The sequence below is a fragment of the Echeneis naucrates genome, chromosome 10 (assembly GCF_900963305.1).
Source record: "Echeneis naucrates chromosome 10, fEcheNa1.1, whole genome shotgun sequence".
NCBI lineage: Eukaryota > Metazoa > Chordata > Actinopteri > Carangiformes > Echeneidae > Echeneis > Echeneis naucrates.
The window spans coordinates 15,142,118-15,154,837 of NC_042520.1; the positions used below are offsets into that span (position 1 = coordinate 15,142,118).

The following is a 12,720-nucleotide window of genomic DNA, read 5'->3' on the forward strand; positions in this document are numbered from 1 at the left end:
GGCCTGCTTACCGCCATTAACACAGCACATATGTAGTAAGCAAAAGTTAGTTCTTAGCAACATCTGTTATGCATGCACACACCTACACACGCACACACAAATAGACAAACACACTGCTCCACCCCACATCTAGCTCCCTTGACTGGCTGGGCTTGTTAGTGCTCACGCCCGTACCTGTTCACTAGCTGAGGGACTGAAACACCTGTCAGACTGAGAAAGGCTTTCCCTTTGCTCACACCGGTCAGGCTCAGTGGAACAGCCCGTCACTGATCCTTCACTCAGCTGTGTGGACTTTTTGCTGCTGGATATAAAGTTGATAACAGGTAGGTGCTCTGACTGGTAGATGTTTTTGTTATTCACAACATGATTCAGCAGATAGTCTTGGATATCCTCTGTATTTAGACTTTTAGCAAGAAGAACAGAAAAGAAAGTTCAATCCTACTATATAAACTATTTACAGTCATTGTTTACTCAAATGTTTCCAGGTGTTTTATGGCCATGATGGCTTGTCTGTGCAGTTGTCTGTTTTACGCCTCTCTGGCTTAAATGCTCTTGCTCAATAATCATTTATCTATATCTGTCTGTTGACCTACATGTTAAACCATAGATAGATATGCTTTCTGACCATTCTGTGTATTTCTTCTGTAATGAGTATTCAGGACAATATCCTACTTTGCTTTAGAAGAAGCAAATTCCCAGCCCCAGGAGTTTTCTAAATTATATCTGCATTCTGACTTTGGCAGTGCGCCATCATTTTGCATAGGCCTGTGTCTACTCTCTGAGAGAGAGTGCTTGTCAGTGTTTCATTAGTACTTTCTTCTGTTTCTTCTCTGATGTTCCCCTTGGAAGTATGTTTGTGTTTGAGCTGTTTATTTCTGACTGCTAATAACTATGGGGGTCATTTGGTTTGGATACGTGTGATAGGAACTAGTATTACTTTCCCTAATCATATAAGTCATTCTTAATGGTTGTAATGTGTATCTAAAGACAAATGATTGTGAACATGAATTTTTGTGGTTCCTATTCATCATTAGGAAATGGCTGCATTTTTGAAAGTAGTAGGACAGGATGAGCCACATGTCTGAAGGATGAGAGTGTGAAATTCTTTCCAATGCACATTTCTTCTTTAGAATTGGGGTGGGAAGGACAATTTCAAAAGTGATTGTGTCATAATGGATTTAAATTTGCTGTTAAAACAAACACTTCAAAGTAATCTCTGTCACTGATCAAAATGTGAAGACAATGTTATTTTTCCAGGCCAGTAAAGAAAACAGAACAAAGAAGAGAGAGAAACCTCTAGAAGAAGGATGTCAAGCAGTGGAAAAGGTGACTGATCTGATCTGAATGTGTAATAACTTGTTCATCCAATCAAAAACAGCCGTCATCAGAGGGCAAGTCTCCGTGCCTGAGTGGCAAATCTATATTCAGTCCTTGGTTTGATTTAATACAAAACACAAGTGGTTGGATTATGTGTTGTGTCAGCCCAGAGTGGGGAAGAGAATCATGCAGCCAGTGATCCAGATTTCATTATGTCTTATACAGTGTGCAATATCTCAGATGCTATGTGGGTATGTGTGACACACTTGTGTTTGCGTCTCAGAGGGGGACAGAGCAGCCGTGTTTCGTACGACCAAAGTGCGGACCAAGCTGAAGGGAGATGCGAGCTGGTTGCAGCGTCGTGATGAACCTCAGGCTGAGGCGGAGGATGAGAAACCCTGGTAAACCATGTGTTTTGAATAGGGCTGTCAGGTTTTGGGCTACACCATTATTGTGTCCAAAGTAATACTCAGTAAGAAAAACTCCGCTACTGCTATTCAATTCATCTCTAACTTTGAAAAATACACAATAAAATGTTAGGGAAGTGGAGTGAGTCTCTAACCAACAAAGTTTACAAAATCAATGAATGGACAGTGAAAAGGCAACCAGATAAACTAATAAACAAAAGGCCTTGACATTCTCACAAGTATTATCAAGACATCAGTATTCTCTAACAACCTTCATTTTAAAAAATTTCCTTTGTTTAAAATAAGTATCTGTCTTTGCAGGCTAGCAGAAGTAAGAGCCGCCCGTGTAAATGGAGCCCCAGCTGAGACCAGTCCAGTGTCTTCACCAACAAAACCCACCCTGCCACCGAAGCCTGACACTGAAAGGTAGACGGAGCTTCCTCATGCCATTCAGTTATTTAGATCACTTTCCAACCTCACAAAAATCTCACCAAAAGTGTCTTTTTGGTTTTTAGCGCACCAACATCAGGATTCCTCATCAGGTAAGACTTGTCCTAACCTTATCTGACCACTGCATGGGGCATCAACACTAAATCAACTCGGACTGTTTGTTTTTCAGAGGCATTTTCACAAAATTGGATGACAAGCCAGCATCATCATCAACATCTACAACATCTAATGGTTTCAGGTGAGAGTTCCTCTTTCCCAAATGAACACAGTTAATCGTGTGCCGAGTGTTGTGCGTCACTGTTTTTTTGTTTTTGTTTTTTTTGCAGTGGGACAACAAAATTCAACAAAAAACCTACAGAGAGCTACAAAAGGATGTGAGTGACCACAAATCAGTTTCCATGTGAAATGCTGACAGCTGAGTAAGGATGGGTTTTTATTGGTTTTATATTTATGCTTCTGTTGCTCAGAGCCCCCCACACTGTGAGGCCCACTTCAGAGCGCCCAGAAAGCCTGTTTAGCTCGGAGGAGCAGGAAAAACGGTAAGACTCCCCACGTACAGAGGCCCATCCAATTTTAAGTCACATGCTCAGGAAAGATCAAGATTACATCAACATGTCAATGATGCATCTCACAGGACAGAGGCAGCCAACAGTGTCCTAAACAAATCTGCAGCCAAACAACGCTCTTATGTGCTTTCTGCTGCTAAGAAATATGAGTGCGTATGCTTGTTCGTTTTTTTTTTATTTCCTTATGCTAATTTAAACTGTCATGCTATCTTAAATTATAAAAGAAATTGACTACATATTAAAACGTAGCAACAGAAATCGAACTTTTTACTTGATATTGTTATACATTGGGAGAATTTTTGGAAGAATTTAAGAAAGCTGTCTTTGGAAAAATTGCAGGTCCAAAGAAAAAGCACCTGACACCATCACTTCATCATTTGTGGCTAAAAGGTAAATGCTTCCTCTAATATATTTGACACTGGCCAGAAGAACAACCAAATGTTTGTATCTTAATCTCATTTTGTGCGTTTTGCACACCCAACTCATGAATTTTTGCATATGCACCTGTGTGCTTGGCCACAAATGTGCAGGGTGGAGATTTTTGATGAAGATGACAACGCCACAGCTCCAGCACCTGCCAGTTCTCCACCTCCTTCCGCAATCAAACCTGTCACATCTGCGGCTGCTGCTCCTCAGCCCAGACCAAGGAAAATGTAAGTCCTATTCAATGTTTCTGTTTCCAATGCAACGTGAGATTTCTGTTCTTTCAATTTTGTTCATTGTCTCGGTTGTTCACAGAGCTGACATCAGTGCAAAAATGGCTGTTGTTGAACCAACGGCTCCAAAGGTGGAGGAGACTTCACCAGATCCTGTGAGCAAAGACCTCACCTCAGTATCTGTCACTGAAGACCCATCTGAAGACATGAAACCAGGGTGCACCAAGGTGGCCACTCCCCTTCCTGAACTCACCCTGCATGTTGAGGCAGAAATGAAGGATTCAGATGTTTCTGAGCAAGCCCACACCCCTCTGGTTCTACTCATCCCAGCATCAGCGGCTGCAGAGGCAGCCTCTGCAGAATGTCCCACCCCGGCTCCAGCCCCCCTAGAATCGCCTACTCCAATACCAACTGTCCCGCTTTCACCTGTTCCACTGTCTACTGTCACAGCAATCACAGTGAAGACAGAACCTGAACTGGAAGTAAAACCACAACCGGAGCCGGCACCAGCACCAGAACAAGAACCCCAAACGGAGTCAGCAGCAGCAACAGCACCAGGACCAGAACCAGAGCCAGAACCAGAACTGGAACCACAAGTTGAGCCAGCAGCAGCATCAGGACCAGGACTGGAATCAGAGCCAGAACCAGAACTGGAACCACAAACCGAGCCAGCAGCAGCATCAGGACCAGGACTGGAACCAGAGCCAGAACCAGAACTGGAACCACAAACCGAGCCAGCAGCAGCATCAGGACCAGGACTGGAACCAGAGCCAGAACCAGAACTGGAACCACAAATTGAGCCAGCAGCAGCACCAGGACCAGGACCGGAACCAGAGCCAGAACCAGAACTGGTACCACAAACCGAGCGAGCAGCAGCACCAGGACCAGGACCAGAATCAGAGCCAGAACCAGAACTGGAACCACAAATCGAGCCAGCAGCAGCACCAGGACCAGGACCGGAATCAGAGCCAGAACCAGACACAGAGCTGGCATCTAAACAGTCTCCAGAGCCGAGGTAAGATTTTCACTCATCAAAGTCGTCTACATATCAGTTATGCAAAGTATTGCTCATACACTTAAAGTGAAAAAAAAAAAACAATACTTTCATTACTTTTCTTCAGCATTTTTTTTTACTTTCCCTTAACTACCTATTCACTTCTTCCACTGCAAGACTATGACATATATTTATAACTGCAGTAATGATATAACGTTTGTAAAAACACTTTTATTTTATAAGTACTGAAAATCATTATTGCTAAGCAAAGCTTTAAATAAGCTCTCAGATTGTTCTCTTTGTTTATACCTGTGATATGTTTGCTCTCATCCCTTTCACACATGTGGCTGAAAGCCAGAATGGAATGTCATATGTTTGTTCTTCATCTATTTTCCCAGCTCCAGTGTTGACACACACACCGCCTTGTATGACTCTCTCATCTCTTTTGACACAAGCTCAACCAGGTACTGGAAAAAGAAAGGGGTGAAAGCAGCAGAAAAAAAAATTACCATGGCAATTACTTAGTGCCTCCAGCCTTAACAACATGCCATCTTATAATCAGAGTTTATTCCCTTTCCAGCTTCAAGGACGATGAGCCAGAGCTGGCAAAGGAAGATGGAGATTTGGTGGATACTCAGAGCAGGTAGAAAACAAGCAACTTCCTACCTGGTTGGCAGGAAAACAAATATTAAGATACTGCCAGTGTGTTCACTTCAGAGTGAGAACAAAGTATGCCACATCTTATTTTAGGTGCCTAAAACTAAGAGGGTGTTCCTAATTCATCTTCCCTAATGTGGCAATGTAACATAGAGAGACGAGTGTTTGTGTGCCAAAGCAGTTGCACTGATTTTTGTCCTCTCTGCAGTGTTGAAGAGGAGCCAGCACTAGCACTCATCAAGTGTGACCTAATAACAGACAATCTCCTGGATCTCAACGATAGGTTTGTTAAAAATCTGTCCTCACTAATTATGCAACACTCCCTTCAGTAACCATGTGGATATTGGCCACAAGGTGGCACTGTCGGGCTTGAAATGTTCTGCCCTTCTTCAACCACAAATGGCCTTCTCTTGCTCTGAGATCTCCCCTGACTCCAGAATCCCCCTTTGTTCATCATCTTCTCCACTTCCTCTTCCTCTACTTTTTATTGCCTCTGCAGTTCAGAGGAGTCAGCAGAGCCCATTCCCCCAAGCCCAGGACGCTGGAGTCTGGATCTGCTCAGTGGACAAGACAGGTAAAAGAAGAACTCTTTTCCACCCAGGCCAAGAATAAAAAGTCATGACTTGTGCAAAGAATTATCCTTTCATCAGTAGAAAATCATCAATAGTTCTGTTTTGTGTAGTAAGCTGAAGCTTTGCCTTGACTTAGCTCACTGGAGTTTGAGAAAATGTTTGACCTCTGTGTTTGATTTCTCTAGTGAGGCAGAGCAAGTGAAGCCCAGTGGCAAGCTGGACCTCCTGGCTGATGATGTCATTTTAATCAGCTCAGAGCCACACAGGTGAGAATGAGGTAGACGTGTGCTGCCCGCTGGTCCCTATTCTTGCGTAACATAATTTTTTATCACTACAGATGGAGAGGGAAGACGGGGAGCAAAAAACTCAGATCCCCGAGGTTTTAAAATTTTTAATAAACTCCATCCGCCTCAAGTTTGATCCATAAATCAGGGCTCCACTACTCCCAGCAATCTATTTCAACCCTCATGTTAGATGGAAACGAAAGCTGCAGATTCCTGAAGTGACTGAGTAATACTTTGAAATGGAGAGCCACGTCTTATCTGCCGCCGACTGGAAATAGAGGAGAATGTTCTGTACTGATTAGTATTGCGGCTTTGTTTTGTCTCTGCCAGCCTCAGCATGCAGCGAGAAGAGGAGAAGCAGACAGATGAGACAGCCAAAGAAACACAAAGGTAGAGGGAGATGACAGGCTGCTCTTAAACAATTAACTATCTATGCAGAGCTGCTGCTGCGAAGAAATGCATTCAATTCAGAACTGCCTTGTAATGATTTATACTGAGCCGTGTGTCTCTCTGTTAGCTCCACAGAACCAGTCACTGTAACCACCGAAACTATGATCATTACTGACAGAAGGTATGGAAACACACACACACACACACATGCACACACATGCATACACACACACACACATCCACATGCACATGCACACACGCATACTAAGTCGGTTGTGTACTGAATTCAGGTGGTTTTCCTGCTTATTATATAGTTCAGGCTGTTGTAATGGACTGGCAGTGTAAATTGTGTATGAGGAGAACCACACTAACCTTTACTTGGCCTCTTTTCGCTCTGCATCGTGCCATTCATCTGCCCCACCCTCTTTGCTTTCCTGCCCCTCTGTCTTTGTGCAGTGAAGAGGACAATGCAGAGCTTTGGAGCACAAGTGTGACAACTACAGTCACTGAATCAAGGTAGTTTATTTACTGTCAGCACACATGCGGGCTGTGTTACAGTGTATGTAATATATATGTAAATGTTTTTGACACCGAGTGAAAAAAATCGCATTTGCTTAACAAATGGATTCAATTGCAAGACATAATCTCACTTCATCAAGTTTAATGAGATTAATAAAATGCATTTTCAACAAATGATGCTATCTGCAAATTGAATTGACATAATGATTTGTTATGTGCGACTGATATTAATATTTAATATTTAGTATTATCCAGCCTGGGTTCATTTTAGGTAAAGGAAATGTGAACTCCTGGTTTTGCCATTCAGCACTTGGCCAGTCTTTCCATTTGGCAAAGACATCCACATTCAGATTTTTTTATGGAGTCTGGTCCAGGGCTGCTCCGTGTTTCTGTTTACCATTCAAACTGCATTAAATCTTTCCATTATGAGTCATTGTGATCAGAATTCTTCCAACACAAGATGGGCCATGCTGACAATTGAGAGTGAAATCAGTGTGAAATTGTTTTTCAGCTCGGCTGATCCGTTTGATCCATATCCGATAGGGACCACATCCCCTAACAGGTAATCATATTGGTTTGGAACTGTGACTGTTTTCCAGCCAGCCAGATATCATCTTGGCATGCATAATGCAGCAGCGTCTGATTATGAGCCACTTTTCTCTGTTGCAGCACGTCTGACCTGCTGCAGCCCCTCGCAGATATTTCCATCAACAGGTAACAGGAAGAATAATGCAAATTTTTCTTGTTTTCTATCGGGCCACAAATGATTCAAACATGTTACTACATAATGTCCTCTTTACCATGACTACCTCAATTTATATTTATATTAATAATTATTATTCTTAAGAAGACCACACTGTGGCCAGAGTAAATCTAATAATAGATTTGTGTTGATTTAATTGATTTACTTTTATTTCTTCAGTGCACCAGAGACCTCATTGGAGAACAAGGAACCAAGTCCAGAAATAAAGTAAGTTGATTGTCTTTATTTAACTCTTTAACCTAAGATATAAATAAGCAAATAAGGCAACAGTAAAAAAGTTTTTAGCAGTAAATTAAATATTAAATTACTATGATTAAAATTGAAGAAAATTGGTCTTAAAGTATTGGATTTTGAGATTTTTGGGTTTTTGGACTATCATGTTTGGTCCAGGGAAGATGTGATGGACACTCGCCACTAAATTTAATAAATGAAATAAAAGGTCAATTCATGGAGGAAATAATCGTCAAATGAATTAGTAGTAGAAATAATTGTTAGTTACAGGAAAAAAAAAAAAAAAAGTTTTTTTTTTTCGTTTATTGGAGATATTTTCAAACTATTTTGTTTGACCAACCACTCAAAACATGTAATTGATGTTTTTCACTCATAATTTTAATCTGAATGTTAAAACAAACAAAAGAAGCAAATTCCTCCTTTAGTATCCTGAAATTAGAAAACTAAAGAAAGTTTTCTTGCTTTGCATTGCATTTACCTATCAACAAATCTAAATTAAAACAAAACCTTCTTCACATAAAGTCTGTGTGTGTGTCCCATCTGCTTTGATCCCTTCTGTGTGCGTGTGATTGACAGTATGGGCAGTGATGCACTCAAATCCCTCGCAGATGACGTCCTCCCCATCAACACTGAGACCAGAAGGTATTAACTTTCTGCACATTTGTGTAATGAATGTGTGAGTGAGAGATGTGGAGGAAATTAACAATGTGGTCCTGCAGAAATCATTTTCTCAAACAAAACATGCTACCGGTGTCACATCAAGTCTCTATCTCTCTCTCCAGTCTCCGCACTAAGCGGTCATGGGCACACACATGGGAAACCAGCACACCTCAGCATATTGTCCCAGAGGAAAGGTGATGACTCATTTCGATTTATTCATACACCTCCACACATTGCGCCTGACTGTGTTTCATTCATCTACAGTACATGCACCCATCCACGTCCATTACATGCTAAAAGCCTTTCAATGTGTGTCCTCCCTTAGCGAAGAGCCTGAGCCGGAAGGCCAACAGACGGTGATCAGGTTTGAGAAAAAGTAAGTCATGTCTTTGTTAAAAGCTCAGGGTGCATATATGCTCCTTTTATTCCCACAACCTCCTCCCCTTTCACTACAGTGAAGTAACTGGGCTTTTGTAGCATCTACTCATTGAGCCAGAAGACATTGCGCACTGGCGCTCATGAAAATAGGTCAGGTACTGTATATATTTGTTTCAGCTTTCCCTCACAGCTGTCAAAAACAGATCCCCTTTCAGCCTTTTCTACAACAATATTCAGCGTGTTGTGAATTCGTCATCCTGTCATGCTACCATGTCGTTGTTTGTCCTGAAGGTCCTCTGAGAACGACTCCCCATGGGACAGGTGGACATCGCCTACTGTCTATACTATCGCGACCACCACAGGAGAGGAGGAGGAGGAGGTGGAGGAGGAGGAGGAGGTGGAGGAGGTGGAGGAAAGGTATCTCTGCTGCAGCTGAGCTCATTAAATGCATATTAAAGCGCTTTTATTTTTTTGTACCATTTTAGCAGAATGTGATTATAGCACTTTAAAATTCAGTGGCTGTCAACCATTTAATTGAAAGTGAGCTAAACACAAGTTCCTCATGGCTCACTCAGAGAATAATCAAGTTATTCTCAACTTCTTGTTTTTTTAACTTGAATACTGTCAAATGTTTTTTTTTTTATCTCTGCTGCCAGACTTTATTATAATTCAGGAATGTCCTCTGTTTTGTAGCCCTGAGGATACACAGACGCAGACAGTCACAACCTTCACCACTATCAGGTTAGGAGAAGCTTTCAAGTCTCTTCAAAGTTCCATCTTATGATTCAGCAATTAGAAGGAAAGGGGAGAGTTAGAGGCATGTAGGTGGATGTTAGTGATCACAGTGCTTTAGGAGGAGGGCTCAGGATGAGGAAATGCTGCCGTACAAAAGAGAACCGACCACACCTGGTCAATAAACCACAGCCCCTCTGGAGCTGTGAGTTAGACAGATCAGCTTTATACTCATAAAAACCAGAGTATTCTTGTTGGTCGGGTACTGACCAGCTTATTTGGCACTACAGGCTGCAGTAAAAGTCTAATACAGCTTTCTTTACTTTCCAGAGACATACACAGTGAACCAGAGCCCGCTATGGATCGGTAAGTTTATGATCTTGTTCACAGTATAATGCAACTGTGTCTCCTGAGTGGTATTTTCTACTATTTGGTCAGTTTATTTTCTTCTTTAAAGACACTTTTTTTGTACCGCACTCGTTTTTTCTTTTTTGACTCGAAATTTAAAACAACGACAGGTTAAAGCATGGAAATAACATTTTCCTGTGGGTTCAATTTATCTAATCTAATCTAATTAAATCAATTTAATGTCAAATGATCAATATTGAATTCTTACATCACGTGGGCTTCTGTCACACTATCACCCCGCACATTAGCAGTTTTAGACAATGTGAGGAAGGCAGGCCTTACCCTGAGGGAGAGCAGCTGTATTCACTTGATACTAAACTCGTGGTCTGAGGTTAGCTGTTACGTCACCTGGTGAGATAGTCTCCTGTCTCTGTTAACTCTGTTACTGAGTCTAAATTAAAAGATCTGCTCTCCCATTGTCTTTCAATTTGCCCTCATTTCCTTCCCTCCAATTATCAGCCTCCAGATGTCAGATTAATGATGTGTATTAGAGATGTCCTTTTGTCAAATCACAGCCTGTTAAACAGCATGCCATTAACAAGTGATGGCAGAAAATGATTATCTCTTGAGTTACATTTGACAGATGTAGAGCTCCTCTGCAAAAGCCATCACACTGCTGTTGTCAGTGACAACTAACACTGCTGTGTTCTTTCTCCAGCTTTGAAACTTATTCAAGGGCTGTGATAGAAGATGAGCGTGTTGAAACAGAAGAACCTGAAACCAAAAAGTGAGGGATTTATTTATTTATTTTTTTTTCATTTAAGCGGCAACTTATATCTCTTTAAACGGTGGCTATTAATTCAATCCTTCCTTCACCTGTTTGTGTTCAAGGGGATTTGTCTATGTGAAGGAGTATGTCAATACAACAGAGCTGTCCTTGCATAATGCCAGAGATGAAATCGATGAGTAAGATCACTACCTTATTTACATAGTCAAGAAAACAAAAAACAAAACAACAGTATTGATTAAAATATATTGCTGAATAAACACTGCTCTAATGATGATGTATTTATTGTGCTAGTTTCAACAGTGGGTCAAATAATTTAACATCAAGCTCAAGCAGTTACTCTTACAGTAGCCCAGCCACTTATTCCCGGTAAGTTAAATTAAATCATTTCATATCTGTTGCATCTCTCAGTTGAAATGTTTCACGATTTTCTTATCAGCTGACACCTCCAGCTTACTTTATCGTTTGGATGACTATTCAACTCCTTTCAGAAACTTCCATTTATAAACTACACTAAACATCACAAAGCAATCGCACTTTAAAACTGTTTGGTGCTTACACATAGACTTAAACCTTTATCTTTTCAACTTTCTACTATCTTTTCAACTCCAACTTCTCTTTAGCAAGCACATTTTCATCTGAAGGTTTTTTTTTAGTAGTTTTTGATAGTTTGGTAGTAGATTGTTTGATATCATGCCATCAGTTACTCTTAAAGCATCTCATTCACTGAACTCCAGCCTACAACACAAGTTTCTGAACCTGTTTTAAATGGAACTTGATAGGTGTAGGCAGTGGGGCAGAAATTCCACCAAGCTTGCTCATTAGAAGGCTAAGCAGGGACAAGAAAAGATTATTTACACTTCTTAAATTCCCTCACAGGACAGAAAAGGTCACAGGTTGTTTAACCAGAAAGAGCTGCGGTTGCACAAGACCTTTCTGCATCAGTGGCCAAACTAACCTGTCTCAATTGCTCTGCCTTCCCCAGTGGCTCGCTGTCATCCACATGCACGTACTGTGGAGAGCAGGTGGGCAATGATGCAAAGATCACTATTGAGCACCTGAACATCAACTGTCACCCTGCCTGCTTCAAGGTAATTAATCTGGCTGGTCAGATACAATTTCACTGGAGGTGTAATATGGTATTTATTGGCCTCTAAGGTGTTGAACATGCCTCCCTAAAGAAATGATCTTCTGTTCACCTTCAGAAATGGTGCGTGATTTTGATTGATGTGTTAATCACATTTTTAGCCCGAGTACTCGTGTCTGTACCATAAATTAATCCTGCATATACATCAGTGATGAGTATCTTGGAGTGGTGTAAAAACTGTAAAAAAAACTCTCTAATGTAAAACAAAAAAAACAAAACAAAACAAAACAAACAACTCTGACCAACAGCCCCAATTCAGTATAAAAACACTTAACATTGTGTTTGTTTGTACCAGATTAGTGTCTAGTAGCACAATGGTGATAAGACTGACTAATGTAAAAACACAACAGCACCAGTATACAAATGTGATGTTAACGTTGCGCTTTGCAGGAGTTAATTTTGAACCAGGATAGCAGTTTCTCCCCATTACCATTATCCCAGTAGTGAGCTAACTGACTTCATACTTGAAGGATATGATATGAAGGATCTATGAGCAAGGCCAATTTTCCAAAATATCAAACTATTCATAACATTTTTTATCATCACTTTGGTGTGACTTAACTTTCAAGTATAAAAATCTCTCTACACTCTTTTTTTTAATGAAACGTTCTAATGGCATTCTCATTATTCCTCAGTGTGATGTGTGCAGTAAGCCCATGGGGGACCTTCTCTTCAGCATGTTCCTACACGGTGGGAAAGTCCACTGTGAAAGCTGCTACTCCAACATTTAGGACTGATTAACAAAACATCCTCAGCAATCTCTTGTTCTCTCCTGCTTCCCTTGTGGTTTATCTGCATATAAAGTGAGGAAAAAGTCTTTGGCAAAGTTTGTACACTGTTCAGTTTGAACTTTTCGGTGATT

At 41.0% G+C, this 12,720-nt stretch overlaps 1 protein-coding gene across 1 annotated transcript; it reads left to right on the forward strand.

Moving 5' to 3' along the window:
• The first annotated feature begins 175 nt into the window (after window positions 1-175).
• znf185 (zinc finger protein 185 with LIM domain) lies at window positions 176-12,589 on the forward strand. Its single transcript, XM_029513307.1, has 28 exons — window positions 176-323; window positions 1,258-1,326; window positions 1,601-1,718; window positions 2,046-2,150; window positions 2,240-2,266; window positions 2,344-2,412; window positions 2,501-2,548; window positions 2,642-2,713; window positions 2,809-2,889; window positions 3,080-3,130; window positions 3,271-3,393; window positions 3,479-4,411; window positions 4,789-4,854; window positions 4,971-5,033; window positions 5,256-5,330; window positions 5,547-5,621; window positions 5,805-5,885; window positions 6,234-6,293; window positions 6,421-6,474; window positions 6,750-6,809; window positions 7,324-7,374; window positions 7,482-7,526; window positions 7,735-7,782; window positions 8,383-8,448; window positions 8,589-8,660; window positions 8,792-8,842; window positions 9,136-9,223; window positions 12,494-12,589. The coding sequence occupies exons 2-28, from the start codon at window positions 1,308-1,310 to the stop codon at window positions 12,587-12,589; spliced, it is 2,697 nt and encodes an 898-aa protein (XP_029369167.1). The 5' UTR covers window positions 176-323; window positions 1,258-1,307.
• Window positions 12,590-12,720: the final 131 nt, after the last annotated feature.

Coding starts and splice junctions, on each gene's coding strand:
- znf185 (XM_029513307.1), top strand. Junction 6,475..6,749: donor ATGATCATTACTGACAGAAG/GTATGGAAACAC, acceptor GTCTTTGTGCAG/TGAAGAGGACAATGCAGAGC. Junction 7,783..8,382: donor GAACCAAGTCCAGAAATAAA/GTAAGTTGATTG, acceptor TGTGATTGACAG/TATGGGCAGTGATGCACTCA.